This window comes from Macrosteles quadrilineatus, unplaced genomic scaffold (genome assembly GCF_028750875.1).
Source record: "Macrosteles quadrilineatus isolate MER2022 unplaced genomic scaffold, UCM_ALF_1.0 Scaffold_2__2_contigs__length_208266976, whole genome shotgun sequence".
Classification (NCBI taxonomy): Eukaryota; Metazoa; Arthropoda; class Insecta; order Hemiptera; family Cicadellidae; genus Macrosteles; species Macrosteles quadrilineatus.
Genome location: NW_026542595.1, coordinates 149,738,945 through 149,764,661, shown reverse-complemented (window position 1 = coordinate 149,764,661; position 25,717 = coordinate 149,738,945). Strand labels below are relative to the sequence as shown.

The following is a 25,717-nucleotide window of genomic DNA, read 5'->3' as shown; positions in this document are numbered from 1 at the left end:
TGCATATCCGATTTGGCCTATTTAGTTCATATTCACAAATGTTAAGAAGTCCTGGGGTTATTAAACAGCTTACTAAATCAGTGAAATCCATTGTCTTCTAGTTATTTTCTGTGTCTTCCCACAATATTACAGTAAACTTTTTCCATGTTGTAATCTTTGGAACACAATAGTTCAAGTATATCAATAGCATTTTAAATTAAAAGGGAGCTCTTTCAATTTAGAAAGTGAAAACCATAAGTTTGGGAACAATGGCGTAATTATATCTTGGATCCCACTTTTGATCAATTTACCAACAGATTGCAACTAAAACTAATCTGGCATTAACTTTACAATTAGATGAGTGTTAATTGGTCCATAAAATAGAAAAATATTCCCTGTCCTCCATGCTAAGATAAATGTATATAATTTTATAATTTGACACAAAAAAGTAAGTAGGTAGGGCTAATAGCATATATTTCTACATAAGGAACTATAATTGTTTTAGATATGAGAGGTTCCGTCAATAATATAATACCTAATTATAACTCATTATTTTACCGTATTATTTAGAGTCAAACTAATTTTTAAACCAATACCTAATAAAGTATCTGAAAGTAATTGGAACCCAATGAAATATTACGTTTTGGAATTTAAAAGTTTAACCCTTGATATATGCTTTGTTATATTACATGTTATATGTCAAGCAGATTATTAAACCATTAAAATGAGCTGTGACCTAGAACGAGAGGTGCTTAATATGACAAAACTAATTAATATCACGGACTGCTTGCTTAATAGGTCTCGTTTATTGGTTCAATTAGTCTCAAATATTTGCCATACACTTTATGATTGGACAATCACGCTCTATTTGGACTTGAAACTCGCAAATTATTAAATGTTTATTTATTTTTCCAAGATCGAACATAGTTTAAATTAATGTGAGACCAATAAGATATTTAAGTTTATCTCACCAATAGTCTTATTTTTACTATACCTGTGTATAAGTAATAGTTTTCATCAATTTAAAATTAACTATATAAGAAATTAATTTAATTGAAAACTATTTTCTCACTTTAAAAAGTGGAGGGACGGCTTGAAAAAACATAAATATTTGTTATGACTCTTCATTCAACTGTACAATCAATATAAAATACATCCAAATTTAATTTCTAATACTGTAGTTTAAATTGTAAATGTTCTCACTTGCTACGATAAAATCATTGATATTGTAAGCCTAGTTATTGTTATTTTTTCCTGAAAAGCCTAAATTATAATAACTAAATTGGTTACTAGAACTAATGTATTGAATTGGCATAGGCATAACCAATGGATACTATTTATAATGCAAATGTTATCCCAGATCGGTACAACGAGCAATACAACATTTAAATATATAATTAATGTTTCATTTTCCAATACAGGTATTTTAAACCACTTGTAGTATAAAACTAAGGGCATTTTTGTAACTATTTCACACCAGTTTTATATTTTAATTATCGAACCATCTCTATAAAATAAATCGTATACAATTATACATTTAAAAACTACTTTTAGGAGTTGGGTATGAATAAAAAGAAGACTAGACTACTACCATAAAGCATATGACGTGACTATTTATTTGAGACCCGCATTTATATATACAGTTAAACCACGCAATACCAGTTCAGTATTTCTGTTCAACCTCTACAGTTTCAAATACAAAACTCCATGTGAGACCCGCAGGTGTTTTGTAACATAGAAGCTTTGACCACAACCAGAGTCTACAGCGTTGGTCAACAGATGTGTTTACCTGCGGTCATTCCAGAGAGGCCAACTACTATTTCAGAATTAAAACCAAACGTATAGAATTGCTTTACAAAAACACCTCTATCAAACGCTGCCTGCTTTCTAACTATGTAAACGTTTTATGTGTATTCCTCGTAATTATATTCACATAATCATATACTAGTGATAATCTATTTGTGTTCATTTCATATCGTGGTATTCGTTTTACTCCATTATACAATTAAATTTACATGTAAATAAAAGGTTTGGTGTTCGGTTCTCTTGATCCCATGAATCAATAAGAAAAAACAATAGTCTTTGAGTTTTTCAAATCAGTACATCCGTTTGGTTTTTTTGCCTCATTTAATGGACCATGGCAAAATATGGCTCTTACCATAGATAAAACACTTGTGTTGCTTAGTCTATGCTCTTACTCTTTGAAGGTTAATAGAAAGTACGGTGTGTTTTAAAATTATACATAATTAAAAAAATAAGGACTGTGTTACTTCAATATAACTTATTTTAACGATAAATTGATCATTTATGTAGTGAAACAATGAGCTTAGCATTTGATATGTAAATCGCTTAAAAGCCTCTCTTTGCCTAAGTATTTGTTTAACGATTAGAGTTCTCATGAATAAAATGTGTGTATACTCATAGGTAATGATGTGACAATATCATGTAAAACATTCATAAAAACTTTTAAGCGCCTGGAAGTTGAGTAAAAGCAGTGGCATCGTCAATAGTTACATAGAATCTCAGTATTGATTGGACGTTTAATGTCGCCATCTGTTAGCATGGTTGGTCAATAAATTACAGTAGACCCTTGTTAACCATCAGCTGTTAGGTTGTCGACATCCTTTACAGTCCACTTGCTTGTCAGCTGTGGAAACACCATCGTAATCTGACCTTAACATCTGTTCGATTTGAACAAAGATCGCTCTGTGCAAACATTCATCGTTAATAGTTACTTTGTGTGGTAAACTACAGAAATATACGTACATAAAATTACTCGAAACAATGCATGGTTTTGATTATTGGGACTTCTAATTTTTTATCGCTGTCATAAAGATTTTCATTTAACCACAATTAGGTTTATTTAGTATTATCTTAACTCCAGGATATACATAATTGATAACTCAAAAAATAAGTGGGGATCTTTAACATGACTTTGTTTTAGGGTTTTAACATGAAACACGTTATATCAATTTATATTGGTATAACAAAAATAAATTCACGTTAAAACAGTAAACACCTTCACAGCAGAAAACCTGCAGACAAAGCGAATTTCAATTCAATTGCCTACAATTCCACTAAAATATGTTATCATTTTGTTGAGGTTAGCAGCCTCTTTTAACCTTGCACTTGCCGTCCAATTAAACTGCAAATCTGTGCATGGAACGTATCCAGCAAATCAAGGGTTGAGCCAGTAGTGTAGAAAGGTGATCTGTACTGATAAAATGTTTGCGGCAGTGACCAGTATCCGAATCAACGACTCGCCGCCTTGGGCCCGAAGTCCATGACGCTACCAACTGATCGACTGACTCACCTAAATTTTGTCGGATTTGTTTCATTTAAATAATATTCATTGAAATGCGAACTTAGGTTTTCTGATACAAGGAAGGTAATAAGGTATTTCGTTTATCAATTGTAGTAGTGATAACTTAGTATAAAATAAACAAAATTGCAAAATTTCTGAAATATTTTGTATTTTTTAAGCTCCATAAAATATATCGGTAAGAAATCTTATGTTTTTAGTGTCGAAAATGGGAAAAACTAATTTCACCCCATAAAACCCCCCTGAGTCCCCATAATCAGATCATGCTGAATCCGAACTCGTTATAATAAACGTAGGATTACGCGGTTGTACAGAATTTTATCAAAATTTGATGATTATGATAATTTTCTTGAAAACGGACAAAACATTTGCAAATATATTTGTGAATTTTAACGGAGCGTGTTTCGAACTCAAAACAAAAAATAAAATTGGGTCCAGGTATTATCTTTCTTTATTTTATATAATGCTTTTCAATAAGAAACTCTAATCTACTGCCGTCTAGGCCGTACATGCACGAAATAAACCATAACCTTGCTTCTAAAAACCAGAAAAACGTTATAAAGGGTAAAATTTAAATGTTAACTAACATTACTCAATATGTAAAATTTTAAATTAAGTTCACTGTTTTGCCATTAGAGTGCATTAATAAAATGTTTATTCATAAATAAAATGTTTATTCATAAATAAATTGTACTGTGATATTTCCTGCACAAAATAGTTCAAATTAAACCTACGGTTTTAAACTTATCATTATTTCAATTATTCGTCCTATATAATCTTGAGATTTTTAAAAATTGATTACCTTCTTTTAAAACTCCACTGAAATTTTGAAAACCCCCGAAAAGGTACACAATGGGTCAATTTAGGCTTCCACTCCAGAAGAGTTGTTAATTAAAGACATTTTAAACAGCGTCACTCGGCTCAATGAGTTCTCTGATTGCTAAAGCTTTGTTATGGCGTTGGCAGCATGAAAATGGAAACAATGGGATGAAGAGTTCATTCATGGAAAATTGTTTTTTTTTTAATTTTACAAAAAGATTACAGCAGGAAATAAGTGTAACACTTTTAAGAGTTGATAACAATATTGAACACAATTTGTTATTCAAAATTACATAATATAATTACATAAACTTAATCTTTATCGTAGGATTAATGGGATACGTTTTAATAAAGCTATTTATAAATTTGTGTGTTTGAATATGAACATTTCTCTGTCAAAGCTTGAAAACTCAGTTTACCTTGCGGGACAAAACAAGTTAAAACAGGTCCTCAACAGATTTTCTTTTAATTATATCATAAGCTAAAAGAGCGTGCATAGTATTTATGAATGTGAACTTTCTTAGTTCCAAATAAAAATAAAATAAAGTGAATACTTAATTGCAAAATATAAATTACAAAAAATGCTAGATGTTGACCTGAACTTTTTCAAAAACCTCTAATAAAATATGTATTTTTCAATATAATTGTAAATATTCATACCTCGTAGCTTATTTAACTACACCAATTTCTAAATATCTCAAAATTAAACGTAATTTTGTATACAATTGCCGACATTTAAGTCTCAGCAGGGTTAAACATGCGGGTAACGCTACAAATGTCAGTTCCCCGCACGTGTTCAGTTATGTAAGCTCATGTTCAATTATGCACCACGCCCACATGAACACCGCACGCATGGGAGTTGTATGCTGCTTCCTGACTCGATTTTGCACATGACATTGCTGGTTTAGTCTCTCAGTCCGTCTATATTTTATAGGTAAAACTACACCTTAACTATTCTGATTATAATTGAATTCGTTAGAGTGAAAATTATGTTTGTAAACTAATATGAACGTTAAAGAGGAATCTCATGAAGTCTTTTGGGATTTTTAATCTTTTTGAGTACAGATATGAAGGAACATAAAATTGCATAAAGTTCCATTAAATGTATCAATAAAACTTTTAATAAAAGTGCCACGAAAGTAAAGTTTTTGGTTAGAGTAAAATTAAAAAGTAACTATGAACTTTGAAGGACATGTAATGAAAAGAGCAACGTGAATAATAACCTTAGATAATTCGCCTCTAGTAGTCATTTTAAGTTACTTATCATATTGTAGTACCAATAATAATTGTTCACCAATTTTTTTTTTTAACTATTCAAAAGTATTTCAAGTAGCTATTATACCAGAGACTCTTGGCATGACCTATTGGCTTTAATGATGATTATTCGTTGATTGAAATCGGTAATGAATTAGAATCAGCTATACAGTACTTAATATATATATTATTATATATATATATATTAAGATATATTATATAGTATTAAGATTTGCATAGAATTTCATAGTGAAATTGCTGTCGAATATAACTAATAAAAAAACGATATTATGAATTTATCTCAGTGTTTTTTTTTTGTTTAAAATATATTTAAATAAAAAATAACGTAGTACGCATAACCTATGCAGGGAGTTTCATAAAAACATGAAATTTTGTATCGTTAGACTATTAAAAAACAATGTTTCTAATCAACCTTAAAATTAAGAATACAATGGAAACTCCACGTACAATTTCGAAACTTAAATTTATTTAATTAAAATACAAAAAAGAAAATAATGGGTTCACAATAAAGTTTACAATCAGTGGGGAATTAATTTAATAAGGAAAGCTTTAGGCTAAGCCTATTACAATAGTTCTAAAGGTTCAGGTGTTATAATTTATTGCATGAATCTTTATCTTTGGTGGGGTGATCGAGCAGCATTTGAATTTAATCTTGAGATTTTTTATAGCCTAATTAAAATTTTGTTTGAAATATAAAATAGGTTCAAATTATAGATCGGTTGAATTAATTGAAGTTCTGAATATTAAGCTTCTATTAGTTTCTTGACTTTGAATTTGAGTACAAATGTCCAAAGGTTAGGCCTAAAATGATTTAATGACTTCTAAAGGGGAAATGTCTATTGGAGTGATCTCACCAAATTGATGTCTTCTTCGCAGCAAAATTTCTTGATGTAACTTAATTATTAATGTTTGTAATAAGGACGGTTCTTTTTCAAGCGAATTTTACTAATTTAGGTTCAAATTTAGACACTTTTTTTATACATTTTGATATTACAATAGGTAGTATCCAATTTACATCTTCATACTAGCTCAGCTCCATTGGAAGTCATGAAGGTTTGATACATTGTTGCACTCACATATGTCAATGCTGACTTAATCACATAAAATTGTAGGCCACTGTTCACACATATATATTATAACAAATTCCATTTGCTAGAGAGCTATATTTGAATTTTGAAAATTATTTAAATAAAATGATATTGAATTTGAAGCGAATTTGTTAACAAAAAGTTATAGGCTATTATATATTTACATGAAATTATGTTATTTGAAAATCTTTATATTATATTGTATTAAATTGATTACCTATTGGTCTGCATGGACAATTAATTAATTACTATATATGGTTTAAAAAGGGATTGACATTTAGATAAAATTAAAAACATATGGTGAAAGTTAAATTATCTATGAAAAATATAAGTGAAAATATTGAATTGTTACATGTTTAAATGTGATATCCACCGTTTTCATAACATAATATATTTCAGGTGTAACATTATTTATGTAAATATAAGATGAATGTTCACCAATGTAAGAGATACAATAAATCGATGTTCTTATTTCAAGAGGAGCCGGCATACGATCATATTTCACGGTGAGGTATGATTCATTGTATGCGATAAATCCCTTCCTACGTTGCGGAGGTTCTATACATTTGAATTCCTATAACCCAAGGTTTTATACACAAGAGTCTTTGCACCTGATATATTTCTTATAAATTTAAAACCTAAACATAATACAATACATGCCTATAACATGAACAAATCGCTGAACTTTTCAGAAGAAATAATTAAGTTTGTTTATTCAATTTAAGTGTTTACTAAGACAGTTGGTTACGGTTAATTTTTCTAATTTGCTACAATGTTTTCAGTGCATTCTATGTATTCACTCATATCCACGCATGCACTTATTTACTGCATGTTGGATAATTTAACGATATACAAGTTGACCCAATCATTTGTTTACAGAGCCGGACAGATGGCGACCACGCTCACAGGGTTGGGGTTCGTCTGGGCCTTTCTATCCTTGGCCGCAGCCATCACATGTTGCTCAGGCTTCTATCTGCCGTTCTGGATTCAGGTATGCATTTCACTTTTTCACCACCTTATGATGTTTTTAGCTATTTTACAAACGTTAATTGAAGGCTGAAAGCTACGTTTTGCTGTCCAGGTCCAAAATGCCAGCTTTCGTTGTTATTTGGGGCCCGATCAGGTTTTTACATCCCTAGGCCCGAAAATCAGCTGTTCGCAAATTGACTTAAAACATTCATGTGTGCATTACAATAGACCCAATTTATTGCTTGCCTAGCAACTATTTATATATCCGTTGATCCCTTTTAAAATATTTCTTTACATAACCTAAAGTTTTAGTTGTTTATATAGACTATTGTACCTACGCAATTATTGTATATCATTTCTCAATTTTGTTTAGTGTGGTGAAAAATAGTGTTCGTACCACGGGCCGAAAGGTTTTTGCAGCTCTCATTCGTTTTGAGTTCCTGACTTCGTCTCGACTTTAAAAATGGTCTTGAGCCAGCAAAACCTCATTTTTACCCCAAGATACGAAACATACTATTCTGACAGGATTAATAGTTTGGGGTAATAAGTATATAGATAATAAACAATGAAATGATACCACTTTGTCAGGTTCAATCCATTTTTAAAATTTAACCAGCTAAGAGGATTTTTCCGTGTCCAATGGAAGGGTTTTAAGATGGGTCCATCCAAATGTTACACCATAAGTAATGCTTGGTGAATAAGCATATTTAGTAGATTAGCATAGTAAAACTAGATCATCATCGTCGAATGGTTTTACACATTCTCGTATACGACAAATAAATCTAACAGTTGAATCTATTTCAAAACGAGTCTATGGCAAAAAGTAGTCCTTAGTTTGATACTTAAGATAGACCAACTAATCAGTTATGTATACGGTACATTAAACCATGAACATTTTATAAAAATTATGGATGTGTATTATGTTCTAGTTTTTTATTTAATGTGCAAATAAATTGTAAGTTAAATTTTTATTGTTAACTAACAAATTTCTGACTATTTCAAAATTACGTAAATATAAAACCACAAAAACCCACTAACGGTAAATCGACATTTGATACAATGGATGTTTGGCGTTGTTCATTGCTTTCGACACATTCAACATTGTTGGAATTGTTGTTTGACAAAATACCTTTAATTCCATACGGATATTTCTGGAAAGTCTAAAAGAATATACGTCAAGCAATGTTTAATATTACGTTTTTTATTGTATTTCAATAGTCCATTTATGAAACACTACTTTTGAACATTAATGAAAGTTTGTCGTGAAATGTTCGTTTGATAAAATACCTGCATTTTCAACCCATTATTTTGATCGAATCTAACCCATACCAAAGCACAGTATTCTGTATTAAAGTATATTCAACACTTTTAATATACCTTCGATTTCAACCATATTTCGATAAATAATTTCTTGAATAATACGTATCCTGCACTTTACTTAGAATAGCAGTCCTTATAATCGTATAATCTATTTACAACATTCAAGTTTTTTGTTAACTCGTTAGTTAAACTGTGGATTATAATACTCACCTTTAAAATCTAATGGACACTTTTTCGATTCCTCACTTTCAAACTTTAAAATATTATTTTGAGAAAATATATCCAATTCTATCTGTATACGTCTGTAAATTCTGACATAATATCTCGCACACCTTTGAACACAGTATTCTTTATCAAAGTATAATCCGTGTACCTGACACTATGATCAAAACCTCATGAATACTGTATGAGACCCCTTACCCTGTAAAGGACATTACATCCCGCCGAGGTGTAGGCCATAACTCATCCCTCCATAACCAACCCTCCACTTCTTGCTCGTCTGTTTTGGCCAGATTCCAAACAGTTTCATAACGATACATCCGGCCTGAAACCATTATAACCCGTATTTATATGCAACGACGCCATAAATAACTATTTTGGCTACAACCTTTGTATATAGATGTTATACATCATACGACAAAAAGCAGCACGAGCCAAAAACTAGAAGTTAACAGCATTGGCCATAGAATACCAAAGTAGAAATTATACATTTTGATCAGCTGCAGCCTTTTTTAGAAAAAACAAAACATAGTTTTTTGAGCCTATCACAAAATAGTGCTATGGTCTAAGTGGTCTTGTTTATTAAAAAAAATATCAATAACTACATATTTTAGAATGCCGATTAGCTACCTTAGTAAAGTGTAAATTTAGTTATCGTAGGTTTGGAATTTCCTTGGTTATATCTAGTTAACTTTCACCATAATATATTGTTGAACAACTTTAAAATTGTTAGATGATTTTAAAAACTTGAAATACGATTAGAATGAAATTGTAAAATATCAAATATGGGACAATAATACTCAAACGCAGCCTGAAACGATCACGTTAGTTACAAATACAAATTTTAAAACACATAAATAAAAAAAAGATAACCACGAAACCTGACAAAACAAAAAACTATAAAAATATACACGATGGAATATTTCAGGGTGTATTCGCTATAGACTGTTAAGTTATCGTCGTGAAGTTGTTGGTGTTAGATTTTTATTATTTGGACATTTATGTGTCCAGAAGCTTGAAATTCAAACACTTTGAAAGATTTAGACTTCATTCAGAATATTTGTTGCAGAGGATGCACATGTAGTTGAATTGTGTTGGAATTAATTTGAATAATAAAACATGGTTAAAAATTTCCATTTTGGTATTTCAGTTATATACCTGATAGCATACTGATTATTCAACGGGGTTTGATTTCCATAATACCATATGTATTAAAACTTATCAACTACCACGATTTACAATACATTATGATCATAATTTCAGTTCTCAATTCTAGCAATTGTTTTAAAACACTCCTAAGGTTTTTAAAATCTTTTAATAGTGGTAATTTGTGTTTAAATCACAGCATAATTCGTAAAATTATTAATTAAGATATTAATTACATTTCACTACATCGTTTGACTTAACCTTTTAAATTATTTTTTTCGAATTTTTATTTTCGCCCATCGAGTAAAAACTATGCCTATAAACCAAACCCCAGTTGACCGTAATTGTTTTAGCCCGGTGTTCCAGTTAGCTAAACTCGTACGATAAATATTCCAGGCCCTTAAGGTGTACAGTTATTGCAGCCACCACGATAAATGGAAACCACAAATGATCCCCAGGTGAACCTTTCCGTTTAAAGTTTTAAGTGGATTCTTTACAGGGTTAAAAGGTGCACGGAACAGAGGTAATTAATGTCAGATTAATCTAGTAGTTAATTGCAGGTATGGAATTATTACTATGTGGTTTCCATCGTATTAAATTGCAGTAATTAACTAGTTATGGTAACTTGTAACTTCACTAAGGTATGTTAAATTGTAACTGATGCAGGTTGGTAATTGTATTTTAACTAGTTGTTCATACAATATATTGTTAAAATGGTTGTGTTTAAAAATACTATGTAAATAAACCCAATTGATTCGATTCATTATTATACACCTTGACACTTATAGACTTGATCTTGTGTATAACGCTAATTAATTTATATTATTAACCTATGAGTTTATAACCTATATTCAGTTACAACATTATTTAAAGATTTAATCAATTTGCACAATACACTCATAGCATTATTCAACTAGAACCAATTTTCCCAATTTCATATAAAACGGAATTCTAAATAATAATTTTAACTACTTATCTATAAAAGGTTACCAATGGTTGATAAAATTACTAAGCTAGAGTTAAATGAGAATAGTGTGCTAACATCTTCAAAAGGTTCCTTAATTAATTAACTATTATTATTAAATTTTCTTTCTAAATGTGTTTGAACTAATTACCAAAATATAAAGGACACATAAAACGTACTCATGGCTATATTTTTATATAAAATATCTAGAGTAGTTCATTATCGAAATACGAAGAGTTATTGCATTACCACAACACCGTAACAATGCTTTCAGTTGATTTCATATAGGTTTAATCATATTTGCCAAGAAACATATTTTACAGGAAAATTGTAATGAAATCAAGCAAGAATTTTATTATTCGTTGTAACAAAACAGTTGTTTTCATACGTATCTGCACGGGAGTGGAATATTTATTGGACCAAGGGTTTACAAAAAACCGAATCCTCGTGGTGTAAAAACATGCACGGTCACAGCGTCCTTAAATTAACGCATCACTTCTTCGGATGAACATATCACCTTGTTTTGTTTTGTGATTTCAGGGAATTAAATAAGAAGGATTAAATACATAGCGTTTCTTGGCTTGGAATTACAATATTTTTTTATTATTACAAAAACTAAAATAAATTACGTCATCAAGAATTTAGGTGGAACGATTTATACCTGAGTTCGTTGTGTATTCAGTTATGAAAATTCTTAAGTGTAAACTTATAACTAAACTTCATCATTGTATTGTTAAATCGACTCCTTTTCACACAGACTTTTAGGGAGATATTCATCATACATAATGTTATTGTAATTGATTTTTAAAATGTGTTCAAAACTGTTATCTACGATCAGTTTGTATTGACTAAATAGTGTCATTATTGGCATAACAAAATAATAAGATGGCCCGCCTGCAGGATAACTTAAATTCATATTTGTTACCAGTTTTTGATAACTATATACTATTAAAAGTTTTCGTTTTCTTTAATTGCCTGCTACACTCATTTAAATATGAATTGTATAAATGGATTTTTATTTACACCACGGCACCTACACATACACAAGGAAGCCCCAAAGCGCCAGTAGCAAGGTCCCACGTCTCGTGTAGCTCTAGGAATAGCCACCGGATTTGGACAGCTAAGTTTAGACTCGTATTCCTCTTCTTCCTCTGACAAATTTATCAGTCCCGCTAAGAGCCAAGACCCTAGACTGAGAGGTTAATGGGCTTTCTATTCCTGTTTCCGTTTAAATAATACTTTAACAATTACATATATTGGTTGACGTACGATGAATAATCATTTATAAAGAAAACGCATTAATATAATTTTCTTATTTGTTTGCCAAAAGACTATTTCCTGATATACATAAATAAACAGTTATATGTTCTTCAATTGTTTTTGGTTGAAAACAAATAATAGGTAGTGTGTTGTTGTGTGGAATGAAATAAAGAAGATGGTTTTTGTTCACATTTATTTTGTCATTTTTTAATGTTTGATTTAAGTAATCGTCCGTGATATCAAAGTAATTGAATCACGTATAGTGTCAAGCTAAGCTGTCCTTCCAGCATGGCACATTGTCCCTGGCCTAAGTAAACTACAATTATTTTTGCGACAACTAGCTAAAACATGTACATAGGAATTAAATATCTAGTGCAGTATATAGTCAAAGATACTAAACATAACAGGAAATATGACATATTATTTTTCACTACACATCTATCTTACGTTGGGAGTTTTAATACTCGTAAACAGCTCAACTTATGATTTAAAAAAAAAAACGAAGGGATTTATGTATTCTGTTAATATTTGAGCACGAGTGTTTGTGAAAGTTCACACCAATGTAATTTAACAACTAGATGTAATTTACACTAAGGAAATATCAGCACTTCCATAGTTATGTATGATATTACAGTTGTTCTTATTTATAATGTTCGAAAGTGGAAATATCTACATAATTATCTTGATACATATTTACACCAGTTGTACGAGTACCAGGTAGAAGTTAAAACTCCAAAGGATTTTTAATGTTAAATGAAAAAAAAAACTGAAGCCGAAAACATGTTATGGACGTAAACAAGTTGTATTCCCGGTGGTTAAGCTTATTTTAAATTCACCAACAGACAGCTAAGGGACTGGGAGTGTTTATCGTTCTGAACCAAATAAACTACGAGCATCGGAGTGTAGCGTACAGGGACATCGTCGCTTAGCAGGCTTTCGATTGTTTTGTTTATGATTTAGAAAATTTAGATTTTATATTTGTGATAAATAGAATAGAAACATTCTAATAAACTAAAATACTGTACCCTAAATACAGGAACATAGGAAACATTTTACCTAAGACAGAGATCGTTTGATATGTTCTTTTGTTTACTTTTAATTATTCTTTTTATGTTTCAAATGAATAAAACATATTATTATAATTTTTAGCTGGTATTGGTAATATTTTGTTAAACAAACGTTGGCAACAAGTATGAGAGTTAAACGATAACTTCTTCATATGTATTTGGTCAAATTTGAGGAGGTTGTTGATTTATTTTGCATCCCAGTTGCTGTCACATAAAATACATTATATTCTGTTATACGTTACAATAACTTAAACGTAAATATTATATCTATTCCAGTTTCAAAAATATGTGTCGTTTTCAAAGCTTAATACAGCGGTATTAAGCTTCTATTTGTGATATATTTGAAACGATATATTTTAATATTACGAATTTATTTAGTAAGAAACGTGTACATAGTCACAAAAACATAAATAATGTCCAACAGCTCAAGAGCTACATGCATAGAGTTAAATTGGATTAAAAAAATAAGGATCCTATAATATAATGCAAAACAGTTTTGGCATACCTTACACAACTGGGAAATGTTCTACGACTTTGTAATATCTTAGGTTAAATTTAAGTAGTAATACTTCCAACATCTATTTACGTTTACAACATCAAATCACTCGAGAATCTCTCTTAGAAGAAGTATAACGAGCTGATGCATCCAAGATGCAGACGGCTCCAGTCTCGTTATATCTCAACAAAGCCTGTCTGGAATCCCGCCAGAAGTCGTGAGTAGGTGAAGAAGCGCGGGAACAGTTCTGCGGATGAGTTATGACTTTATACCTCGGTTGTTGAGCGGTACAGGCAGTAACTGACGGGTAGCTTCATTTATAAAACATGTTGTTGAAATCTCTGTGTCTGACTGTAATAATCAAGATTTATTTTACGGGAATTAAATCAACGAATCATATCTAATGGAATGGACGTTCAAAATAATATCATTGGATGCTCTTTCATTCAAAAGTGTTGTTGTACAATTTCCATGACATTAAATATTTAGGTTATATGTTTAATTATAAGTATGTTTTTTACTATTTTTTTTATTTTTATTTTTTTAGAGGTTGGTGGCCTCTTTTAACCTTGCATTTGCCCGTCCACATAGACTACAGATCTGTGCGTGGAACGTATCCAGCAAAGTAAGGGGTGAGCCGGTACAGTACAAAGGTGAACTGTAGTGATAAAAGTTTGTGGCAGTGACCAGGATCCGAACCTACGACACTACTGCCTTGGGCCCAAAGTCTGCGACGCTACCAACTGAGCCACCGACTCACCAATTATTAATTTAATATATTTCGGTTTACACCAATCAATCGCATGGCATTGACTATGTATTTGTCTTTCGTAAAATTGCAATCCTCAGATATTTTTTTCTAATATATCAAACTACCGACCCAGATCTTGGGATAATTAGATTTGTCCCAATTCAACACTGTTTTTAACATTTTAATAGTGTTATATGAGATAAATACAAAACATAATTATTCTCTTTGTTTAAAATTCATTGTTGGTGATGGTGAGTTAATGCTGTTCAAAGATTTACTGCTGACATGTTCCATTACAATGGTAAAAAAACAATACACAATGTTTCAGGATCTTGAATCTGATTCCGTCCTCAGGTGAAAACCCTTAATTTGACTGCTACCCTCTGTAGTGTATTCTAACTTAGGTTGGGCGTTTTTGTATTGTTAGTTGTAATGTGTTAGTTAAGTTTTTTCACTGAGGACGGGATCAGGTTCCAGATCCCGAAACGTTGTTATTTTTTTTACCATCGTGATGGAAAATGTCCGCAATAAACCTTTGAACAACATAAATATTCTCTTTGAAACTGTTTTCCACTGACACTTTTAGTCACGAAGCGTAAATAACATACCTTATTGGCTTAATATTCCGATTTCCAGGTATGGAATAAATTAACTAATCCAGCATCCCTATCAAGTCTATATAGCACTACAGGAGTTCTTAGTTTATTTTTTATTATAACAAATTCATATTCAATTGGTCCGACACTATGACGTAAGACATGATCAAATTGTCAGTTTTATGTGACAAAGTAACTTCGACTGCAAATCTAACTTTTTAAGTGTGGCACGTTTGCTATTCTCTATATATCATATTAATAATATACTATAACGTTGTCTCTTAGCTTCGTCATGATATCAATCTGCCACCAAGAGAAAATCTAGATTGTAAAAACACTTAACGTGCTCAGCATTAGAACCACATAAATGCATCAGCTGTTGATGACAAAGAAGCTGCTTGACTATGCAAACTGACTCAGCCGTGCTGCACTAAATTTCAACAACAAAACAAAGTGTTCTGCTTTCGATCCTGTGAAGTCTCAAGTAACCCCTGAATAAATATTCTAAATCTAAAAAAAAACATGAAGGAAATCCATTAATCAAATACATTTATGGTACTTCGTCAATGATTTGTGAATATTATTGATCTTTATAAATCTGTATTGTAAATATAAGCAAAACATAGATTTTTGAGAGAAATATTGCAAAATATGTAATTTTATTTATGCACTTAGACAATAAGTTTATTGAACTGTGTTATCTATTGCTGCGGATGCATCATAGCACACACAGTGACAGAGCCTTATTGTTCTCCTGTTACGAAAAAAATGAACATAGACACATTGAATTTAAAAATTATTGTACAAAATATGTTTATTACTAATTCTCATTACTAATTTTTGATTGAAAAAAAATCTATGCAGCATCGTCGACAATGAAATTATATTAAAACTTACAGTGGATATCTTCGTCAAAATTAATGACATAAACACTCAATAATGTTTTAATCTGAGGATAACACACTGCAGAAAACTAAATAATTAGCCAAATGGTCATTTACTATAATATTGTTTTATTGACTTACAGACTAACGTCAGTGAACTTTCTCTCTAACCAATTTCATAACTAAATAACAAGAAATATTTACCAGACAATAATTGTTTATGGGTTTCTTACAATACAAATTATTTGAAATAATAAAGTCAACAACGAGTATGATTTTCAAGCCGCTTGCATTTATTTTACCCTTAATCACATGTCACTGCAAACCTCGATAAGAAGTCAATCTTAGTAACAATAATCTCTTAATAATTCCCAAGAGAGAGTTGTAATTGAGGTTCCAAATTATATTTTTATTTTACATTACGATAGAGTATATATTAACCAAAGATGGTAGAAATTATGAAGTCACTTGATTATGCAAACTGTTCTCAGCCTTCTACAAGAGGAAATTCTGCCTCGTTGAGTACAAAGTCTTTAGTACTTCACAATACTTTAATACCCTACCAAAATATATAAATAAATTTTAATAAGCTATGTGCAATCAACAAAGGTAAAAATCACTTGACGTATATTTTTTTTATTACAGTATGACCTTACTATTACAATGATTATTTAGTTGTTGTATGTGTGTGAGTCCATTAAAAAGTCATATGATTTTCAAATTTACCAGTAAAAGCATCTAAAAGACAACAATGTTATCTCCAGTCTCAACTCAATCAATTATTGTTTTATTAAGTCTAAATTTGTACACCTAACAATTTATAAATTATTTTGAAATAACTCTTAAACAAATAAGCTATAAAAATAATAAACTTTTTATATAGTTAAAATATTTAATATGAAACGTTGTAGTGCTTGTTACGACCGTGTTGCCTAGGGTGTTCTGAATACCGTCATTCTCACTACATAGTATATTACAACTCAACAACTCAACACCGTTTTGCGTCTAATACAAACGCTACATTCATCACTTTTTACTTAGTTATTGCTAAAATACTACTGGAAGGATAATAAATAAAACTTTCCCAGTAGATATTATAGTGATGATATCAACATGTACTAAGTAGCATAAATTGAAATTGTAAACCAGGATTTATTAATTTTAGTTATGTGGCCATGTTAAATATAATAATTAAAAGTTCATAATTGTAACCATGTAAATAAAAATTTAATTGAGTAATAATTGGTGAACTTATATTTTATTGACACATATAAATTAGTGTTTGTTTAAGGTAATGTTCAGACAACATTGATGAACGATATGTTTTTATACGTTTTTTTGTAATGAAAGTGGTATTGAGATAGTTTGGCAATTGAGATAATTATATAAAGCCTAATTAGAACATATTTATAACAATATTTTCAAATTTTAATACTTTACAGACATCACAAATGTAATGTTAATAATGCAAACTACCAAATGAACTATGGCCTAGGTTGTTTTTCTATTAAATACCATTCTACAGATAATTTACCACAGTGGAAGTTTCTATTACGGGGTTTTCATTGTAAAATTCCGCATAACTTATGTGTTTAAAAGTATCCAATTGTTAATATTAAATGGCTTCAAACAAAATATTATGAGTATTTTGAGTGAAACATTGTAAGCCTACAGCTTTATGTTGAAATAGTGTTTCGCTTCTATATTTAAATCACTCAGCTACAATTTAACAGAATTGCGAAAAAATTAAAACAATGTTCGGCCGAATTAGAAATGTATTGTTAAAGATTTTCAAATATAATAAAATAGCTACTGTTTTTAAAGTGGTATTACTTTTTTATTTGATGATACAAAACTATTTATCCTTACAGGTAAACCTGAGACTTATTAACCTAGTACCCATAAAAAATTGTAGTTTCCATCAATGAATAAGACTTTCAGATACAAAATTATAGAATAATTAACTCTATGTATAAATAGAAACTTCGTGTTATTGGCAAATAACTATTATAAATAAAGGCAGAACATTTTATAACTTATATTATTAACACTCCGGACGACTTGAAACATTATTTTCGTGGCCCACTTTGGGAAAAATCCCGTCTGGAGGCTCAACATTATGTCTGCTATCAATGGTCGAAGTCATCCCATGACATTTGAGGAAAATCGGAACTATGCGTCACAGTTGTTACGCACTCAGGTTGCGTCCCCATCTCCATGATTGGTTATAATTAGTTCATCTAGTACCCTCCGTGCCAAGAATCATGGCCTTGATATGGCCTAGGTCATAAAGAAATAAACACCAAAAGAGAGCCCTGTTGACTTGACCTGAACAAATGTCACAAACAATCCAAGGTAGGTCCAACAAAGTAGATCGGGCTATTTTGTGTGTGGTCTGATAATTTTAGGACAGTCACACTAAATGCAGGCCACTTGCTTGCATGAACTCATTCTCCATTCTCTTCCTAAAATGATGTCTTCATTTGTATTCTACAAGTATTATTGTATCAAAGCTTATGATATAGCGATGCAAACGTACTTTTTTGATCGTGCTACGTTGTATTAAAATAAAATCATAAGGAATTTAAAACTCAACTATAAATTAAACAACAGTTTTTAATAGTGGGAAAATATACTTTACTGTATTGTAGAAGGTGATAGAGTTAAGATAAAACAGCATCGTGCTGCAACGTAACTACTCAATAGGTATTTTTGAACTCAGGTTTAGTTACAAGATCACTAATTATAGTAATTTTTATTTAAAAATAATACGTATTATTTCCAATGAAAATGAAATCTAAAACATGAAATTAGTAACATTTTTCTATCTTTCACGCAAAGTAAAATTCGAGTACAAAAACAAATATTCCACTTTCAAAGATCAGTATTAGGTAACGATTATTTAAAGCAAAGAAGTTGGAATTTAATTGTATGGTAACAAAGACATTTTTGTTGTTAGGACTTACAGTATAAAATATATTCTTCACATCATGCAATAACATGGAACAATCAGTAACATAATGGAAGTTAAACATATAAGTATTTCCAAGACAAGCTGAGTATGGCTATCAACAGAGCTGTATTGTGTTTGGAGATTGAGCTGGCGCATCTCCAACTAGTGTCTTATTGTGATTCTGGCACAAACTATAAACATTGACTAGCTTCAGTTGTGGGTTTAAAGAAAAACTGTTGTGGAACTTGGACTCTAAAAGAGATACTATAGTTACAAACAAGATTTCTTTTTTAAAGACATAATGCAAATAATAACTCATCACTTGTTCCAATATTTTTAAATATACATTTTGCATGTGACATATTATTGGAATTACTACAATATTCTTACTGAAATATATATGTTTGATTTATGGAAAGAATAAAGTTTTTAGTAAACTAAAATCATTTAAATATATTTTTTCATCTTAAAACAGGGTTTTCCACCAAACGTATATGTAATGATATTTACCTTCTTTTAGTTGTAGCATCACATGGATAAAACCGCTTGTCCTAGTTTGATTTTTTTAGGGTTTTATGGAAAAAGCTGGGTGACAGGTTCAATCAATTTCACATAATATCATATATGCAATAAACATTGTTTTATAATATAAAGTGGTTACATTATAACTGCTGACATATCCATATACCGTATGCAAATTTATATGCTTGACATATAGCCTACTTTGAGGGATATTAGTCAAAGCTTCAAAGAATAAGTGTAACACCTAATATTATACACATATTTACACACATTTCAAACCACTTTTTTGGACCTTTGTTTTGCAATGTTAAAACAATGTAATGTAACAATGCAATGTTGTTTTTTAATGTTGTATAAAGGTGTTAAAATTTCAAACATTGATTATAAAAAGAATAGTATTAAAAAAACCACCACAGTAAACCTGCAGTCTAGGTAAATTTCCAATTGCCTTTTGATTTTCACTCAAATATTGATTATAAAATATTCCTCAAAGAGGAAATTCACCGAAACTCTAATTGTCATAGAGTAATGAGACTTAAAACTAGAATTAAGATAATACGTCTAATTAAAGATAGGCTATTAATAAGGGAAATAACTCAACAGTAGGGTTAACAAAGTACAGGGTGTTTATAAAAAAACTTTACAACTTTAAACAATCATAAAACCTTTATTTTTTCACTTACAGCTATGAAACAAAAATTAAAATTTAGGAAATTTTCTCAAGTTTTATTTACATGATAAGAAGTTTACCTAACTTCAATGTGTTTCCCGTTGTTTGCTCGCAAAAAATCAAGTCGACATTCCAGTTCTGACCAAACACGACGCAAAATTGAATGATCTATTTCATCAAACGCTCTCCTGATCCTTTCTCTTAGTTCTTCTTTGTTGTCCACTTTACTAGCGTAGACACGATTCTTAACAAAACCCCAAACAAAAAAGTCACAAGGAGTTATATCTGGTGACCTAGGAGGCCAAGGTGTTGGCCCACCACGGCCAATCCAACGATTTGGGAATTTTTGATCCAAACAATCCCGAACAAACCTCTTCCAGTGCGGGGGAGCACCGTCCTGTTGAAAAATTACATTTGGCTGTAATTCTTCTAGTTGGGGAAAAGCAAAATTCTCCAACATATCAATGTAAATGTTTCCATTTATGTTGTTTTCTTGGAAGAAAAAAGGACCTATCACCCTATCATGAAACAATCCACACCAAACATTAATTTTTTCACTGTCCCTGGTGTGCTCTTGATAACATTGGGGGTTCTCGGTTCCCCATATTCTAACATTTTGCTTGTTGACTTTACCTGATAAATGAAAGGTAGCCTCGTCTGAAAAAAAAATTCTTCTCAAATAATTTTCATCTTCCGCCAACCGATTTTTTTTCACTGGAAGATTTCCTAACAAATGTATAATTGTTTTTAATATTATGATTGTTGTTTTGTTACAATAGATTTTAGTTTGATGACAAATCACCTGTCAATCATTGATGTAATGTGATGATAATAAATAAATAAATAAATAAAAGATCTAGCACAGTCACAGCAAATTCTTTTCGGAGAATCCAGTCATTCGGCGTGATCTTTTGCAAAATTTGAAGTTTGTATGAACAAATTTCAATGATTTAAGGATTTTGTGTACAGTAGAATGTTTTATATTCAAATCACGTGCCGCAGATCTGGTGGATTTTTTCGGGTCGTTCACAAATGATTGTTGAACACGCCGCACATCTTCATCGCTTACACGGGGTCGACCGTTTCCTCTCTTGTGATTCAAACTGCCAGTGTTCATAAACTTATAGTACCAAGCCCTAATTGTGGGTCTTGAAGGAGGATTCCTATTATATCTTGTCCGAAATCTCCGTTGAACAACAACATCAGATTTCGTTTCAATGAACCACTCCACACACTGCGCTTTGATTCGTGCTTCCATTGCGATGCTAATGAGACTTTTCAATTATTTGTTTTTGTTTACCAAACAACAATGTAAGGCCATCAGCTGATTGAACTGCCAGCTGATTAAAACTTTTTGAGCAGCCCTTTCATGTGGTGTCAATAGGAAACGTTTATGTCCCATGGATCATGAATGGGAGAATGTTAAAGTTGTAAAGTTTTTTTATAAACACCCTGTATAATAACCTTAATACGTTTTGGAATGAACAGCAAGAGCCCAGATGACTGATGTTTGAAATTAGAATATATTTTGGTTTCACTTAACAACAATTTAAATTATTTATTTACGAAGTTAAAAGATATATTAATCGTTAAGCGTTCCAGGGATTAACGTTGTCTTACATGAAAACGTTTAACAAATATCATCTTAAGTGACCAATATGTTAAGTATTATTCTTTGTACTGCTCCTCAACTAAATATTACATTTCACATTTCAGGGAAAGCTGATGGGAAAGGTGGACGCTTACTTCAGCTCGTTCCGAAGATGTAACTATCCTAGGGTGACGTCTCAGGGTGCGGTTGAGATCGTAATGGAGTGTGGAAGATATTCCAGGTAATGCTAACCTTATAAATGAATATTCACCACAGCACACTATGCAATGCACACTATGGGTATTCTCAGATTGTTGAACAAAGTAAAATTTAACTTGAACTCAAGATCTAAATATTAATTAAGGATGAAATATTAGAAAAGTATTTGTCAAATACAATAAGGTATGTTTCTGAAGGTGTAACAGTTATATTGATTTAAGTTCATTTTTACGCTTTTTAAGTTTGTATTCATGAGGTGCAATGGATTATTTATTTTAACTTTTTATGTAAAATGCCACAAAAATTCACTGGTATGGAATTTCTGCTCTCAACAATATGTGTGTCTCTTTTTACTTCATTCTAACTTATTACTATACCCTTCTATCTATCATGGTCAAAATCAGGTTATGGGCTCCTCAAAATTTGAGAAGAACTTAAATAAATTACTAGCCTGCTATTTTAATGTTGTATTAGTTAATAAATCAATAAATGTAAGACTTACTTAAGATTTTTTTGTTATTAAATATCGTGTCTGGAGTAAATAATAATTTGTCTAAGGATAACGTAATTTTTAAGGGTTTTAAAAAGTCTTAAACAACTTGTCCGTTGTTTAAAAGGGTAAATAAAGTACAATTTAGCGATTAAAAAGACTTGTTATACCTCCTTCAAAGACAATGGACAATCTATTATCGATAAGCCTGGTAATAATTCAAACAAACAATTTAAGTCCAGTTATAAGATTATTTGTCTAACCGAAATATGAATTTCTAAACAACTCAGACACAAAGATTACTCCAATAAACCACTTCGAGGAGCCCACTGGCGCCAAGTGTTGTTATTGCTGAGGACGAAGAGTATATAGCAAGTTCTAGACGGTGATGAGGGGTGTAAAATGGGTACGAGATGGTACTGCTCTGGGGTTTGTTGGCAACAATTCCAAAACATCTTGGTACACTGGGTTACATCAAATCAATAATCACAGTCCGAAACTGTCCTCAAACCATTAGTCTGGCTTACTTGGCTCTCAACTTGCTGGAAAATATCCGGAACAATGGTACACACTGTTGACTTTAAGTATCAATTTGTTAATTCTGTATTGTATTTTCTAGAGTTTTTAAACTGACAACCATTATGTGTTCAATATATTTCATTCCATTATGGACACTTAATTGAAAATAAAAAAATCGTCCTTCTTAGTTTGGCCAATACATGATATTTTATTGCATACGGAATTTCTGCAATACATTTTTGCATTTTTACAATAAAACAGTACTTTTAAATTTATTTCAAAGCTAAAAAAGTGAATTATAGGTACACCTATATCAAATTTTATCAAAATCGGATCATTTTTGCTCGAGTTATCGTGCTAACGGACATATATATATATTTGAACGGATAGTGTTTTTGACCTATAGGGACCTCAAAACGAAAAAAAATCGGTCCAGGGTTAGGATCTCACCATGAACACTACGGTAATAGCTTATTTCCTGTATGGGAAATTAGCTAAAAAGATAACGAATTCAAGAACGTTATTGTAAAAGTATTACTTAATAGAAATTGTTGCAACTACGGTTACCACACAAACCTAATTAAAGCCAAGTATAGTACCTGTTTTGCAGTTTCTAATACTTTTATATCGTTACTATAGTATGTTATTGCAAAATATTACAAATAATTTAAGCAATATTGTGCAAAGTACTATGCGATTCATTTTTTAAAAGGCGCATTATAATGAATATTAATTTGTCATAGCATGCTATTGTTATATTTTTACTAAATACAGTGTTCATACAGTAGGTACTAAAATTGAAAATTTTAATTGTTTTGAAAGTATTAAATATTTACTATCACATCGTGTAGACAATGCTTTAATACTAATTTATAAAGGCATGCAATTCCAATAGAAGGGTTAATGGAGAAGTGAGCTAAGCCCTTGGGCTCGGTTGGCCCAACTTCAATAAATATCACAGAACGCGACTTTGCATGAAATCAATATTTGCAATCCCCAGCGATTTAAAATTATTATCCTCCCTTGCTTGTTCATTTCTATTACTGATCAACCCTATACGTATATCTTTAGCATTCAATACTGTATTTTTGCTTAAAACATTAAATAATGTGCATATTATGTGGGTTGTACCACAATGCATGAGTTCAAAGGTCAGTAAAATATTAAAAAATTAAAACTGTACCCATAAGCTACATCTACGCTCCAATATACTCATTATACACAAATTACGAGATAACCCAAGTTTAATAAGATTTTATGTTAAGTTTTTAAGGTTAGTAAAGTCCTTGTCTTATTATTGAAATAACATGTTATGTAGTTATAAGACATTAAATGTATTGTTAACTCCACTGACCCCGCCAACAAAGATATACTTGTCCCCCTCCACTACTTTTATACTGGAGAAAAGCATTAAAATTGTAATATTTATGACACGTAGATTGCTTTGAAATCGTATCGTTTAAAGCTATTTGAAAAGGAAAAATAAAAGAGAAGAGATTCTATTGTGGATGGAAAACGTAACTTATCTCACTGTATTTACAAAGATTAAATTAAAGAAAAGCAGCTGAACATATGACTCATAACAAGACAAAATTTATCATACAGAACAACAGGAAAATGAATTATTAATAATAAGTAGGGACTTATTTTTTAATGCGAGCCCCATACCAGCACAGGAAAACCAATGAGCAAAATGCAATAGCCTATAAACGAGACTTTATAATGGTATTATTTAAAAAGGGAAACGAAGATGGCCAAATTTTTGTTTTTGTTTTAAAAGAATAAACTATTTTATAATATGAATTAAACATACTCTCTTGTGTTATCTTATCATACTCATGTTGTGCTATATAAATGAAATATAAGTGATTGTGTTATAATAAGATCTTGTAAAGTTATATAGGATATTCGAAGCCCCTGATAGCAGGCTAGCAGAGTAATGGTAGCTACTGGCAGTGCATTGAGTCTTCTAGCACTAGCTGTCTATGCCTGCTATATATACGTAGTTCACACATAATCTAGTAGGGTCACTTACAGTATGCCATGTTTTCAGGTTCTGGGATATCCCTAGTCCCTGGTGGCAGGCCAGTACAGTCATGGTAGGCACCGGAAGTGCACTCAGTCTTCTAGTAGCTGTTACTGAAGTATCTGCCTGCTATACTACTATAGGTAGTTCACACATAATCTAGTAGGGTCACTTACAGTATACCATGTTTTCAGGTTCTGGGATATCCCTAGTCCCTGGTGGCAGGCCAGTACAGTCATGGTAGGCACCGGAAGTGCACTCAGTCTTCTAGTAGCTGTTACTGCTGTATCTGCCTGCTGTATTACATACGTAGTTCACACATCCTCCGCTAGGATAGCTGGAGCGCTACAGCTCTTCGCTGGTATGTTTTTTTTTTTTTTTTAAAGGAAAGTAAATAAAAGAAACGTCTTATAACACTTAAAACATATATTTACGCTTATACTGTTACTCACAAGACGGTAAATATACAAAAAGAAGGCAAGTGTCCAATCGAAATCGATCACAACTTACCATATTTTTTGTATATTTACCGTCTTGTGAGTAACAGTATAAGCGTAAATATATGTTTTAAG

General features: G+C 31.1%; 1 protein-coding gene across 1 annotated transcript in view; it reads left to right on the top strand.

Moving 5' to 3' along the window:
• Positions 1–25,717, top strand: part of LOC128987777 (LHFPL tetraspan subfamily member 6 protein-like) — a 38,020-nt gene that overhangs the window by 8,749 nt on the left and 3,554 nt on the right. The window contains exons 2-4 of the mRNA XM_054408795.1: positions 7,363–7,474; positions 22,017–22,132; positions 25,340–25,506. Coding sequence (XP_054264770.1) covers positions 7,373–7,474; positions 22,017–22,132; positions 25,340–25,506 — 385 coding nt within the window. The 5' untranslated portion in view covers positions 7,363–7,372. The remainder of the gene's footprint in view (positions 1–7,362; positions 7,475–22,016; positions 22,133–25,339; positions 25,507–25,717) is intronic.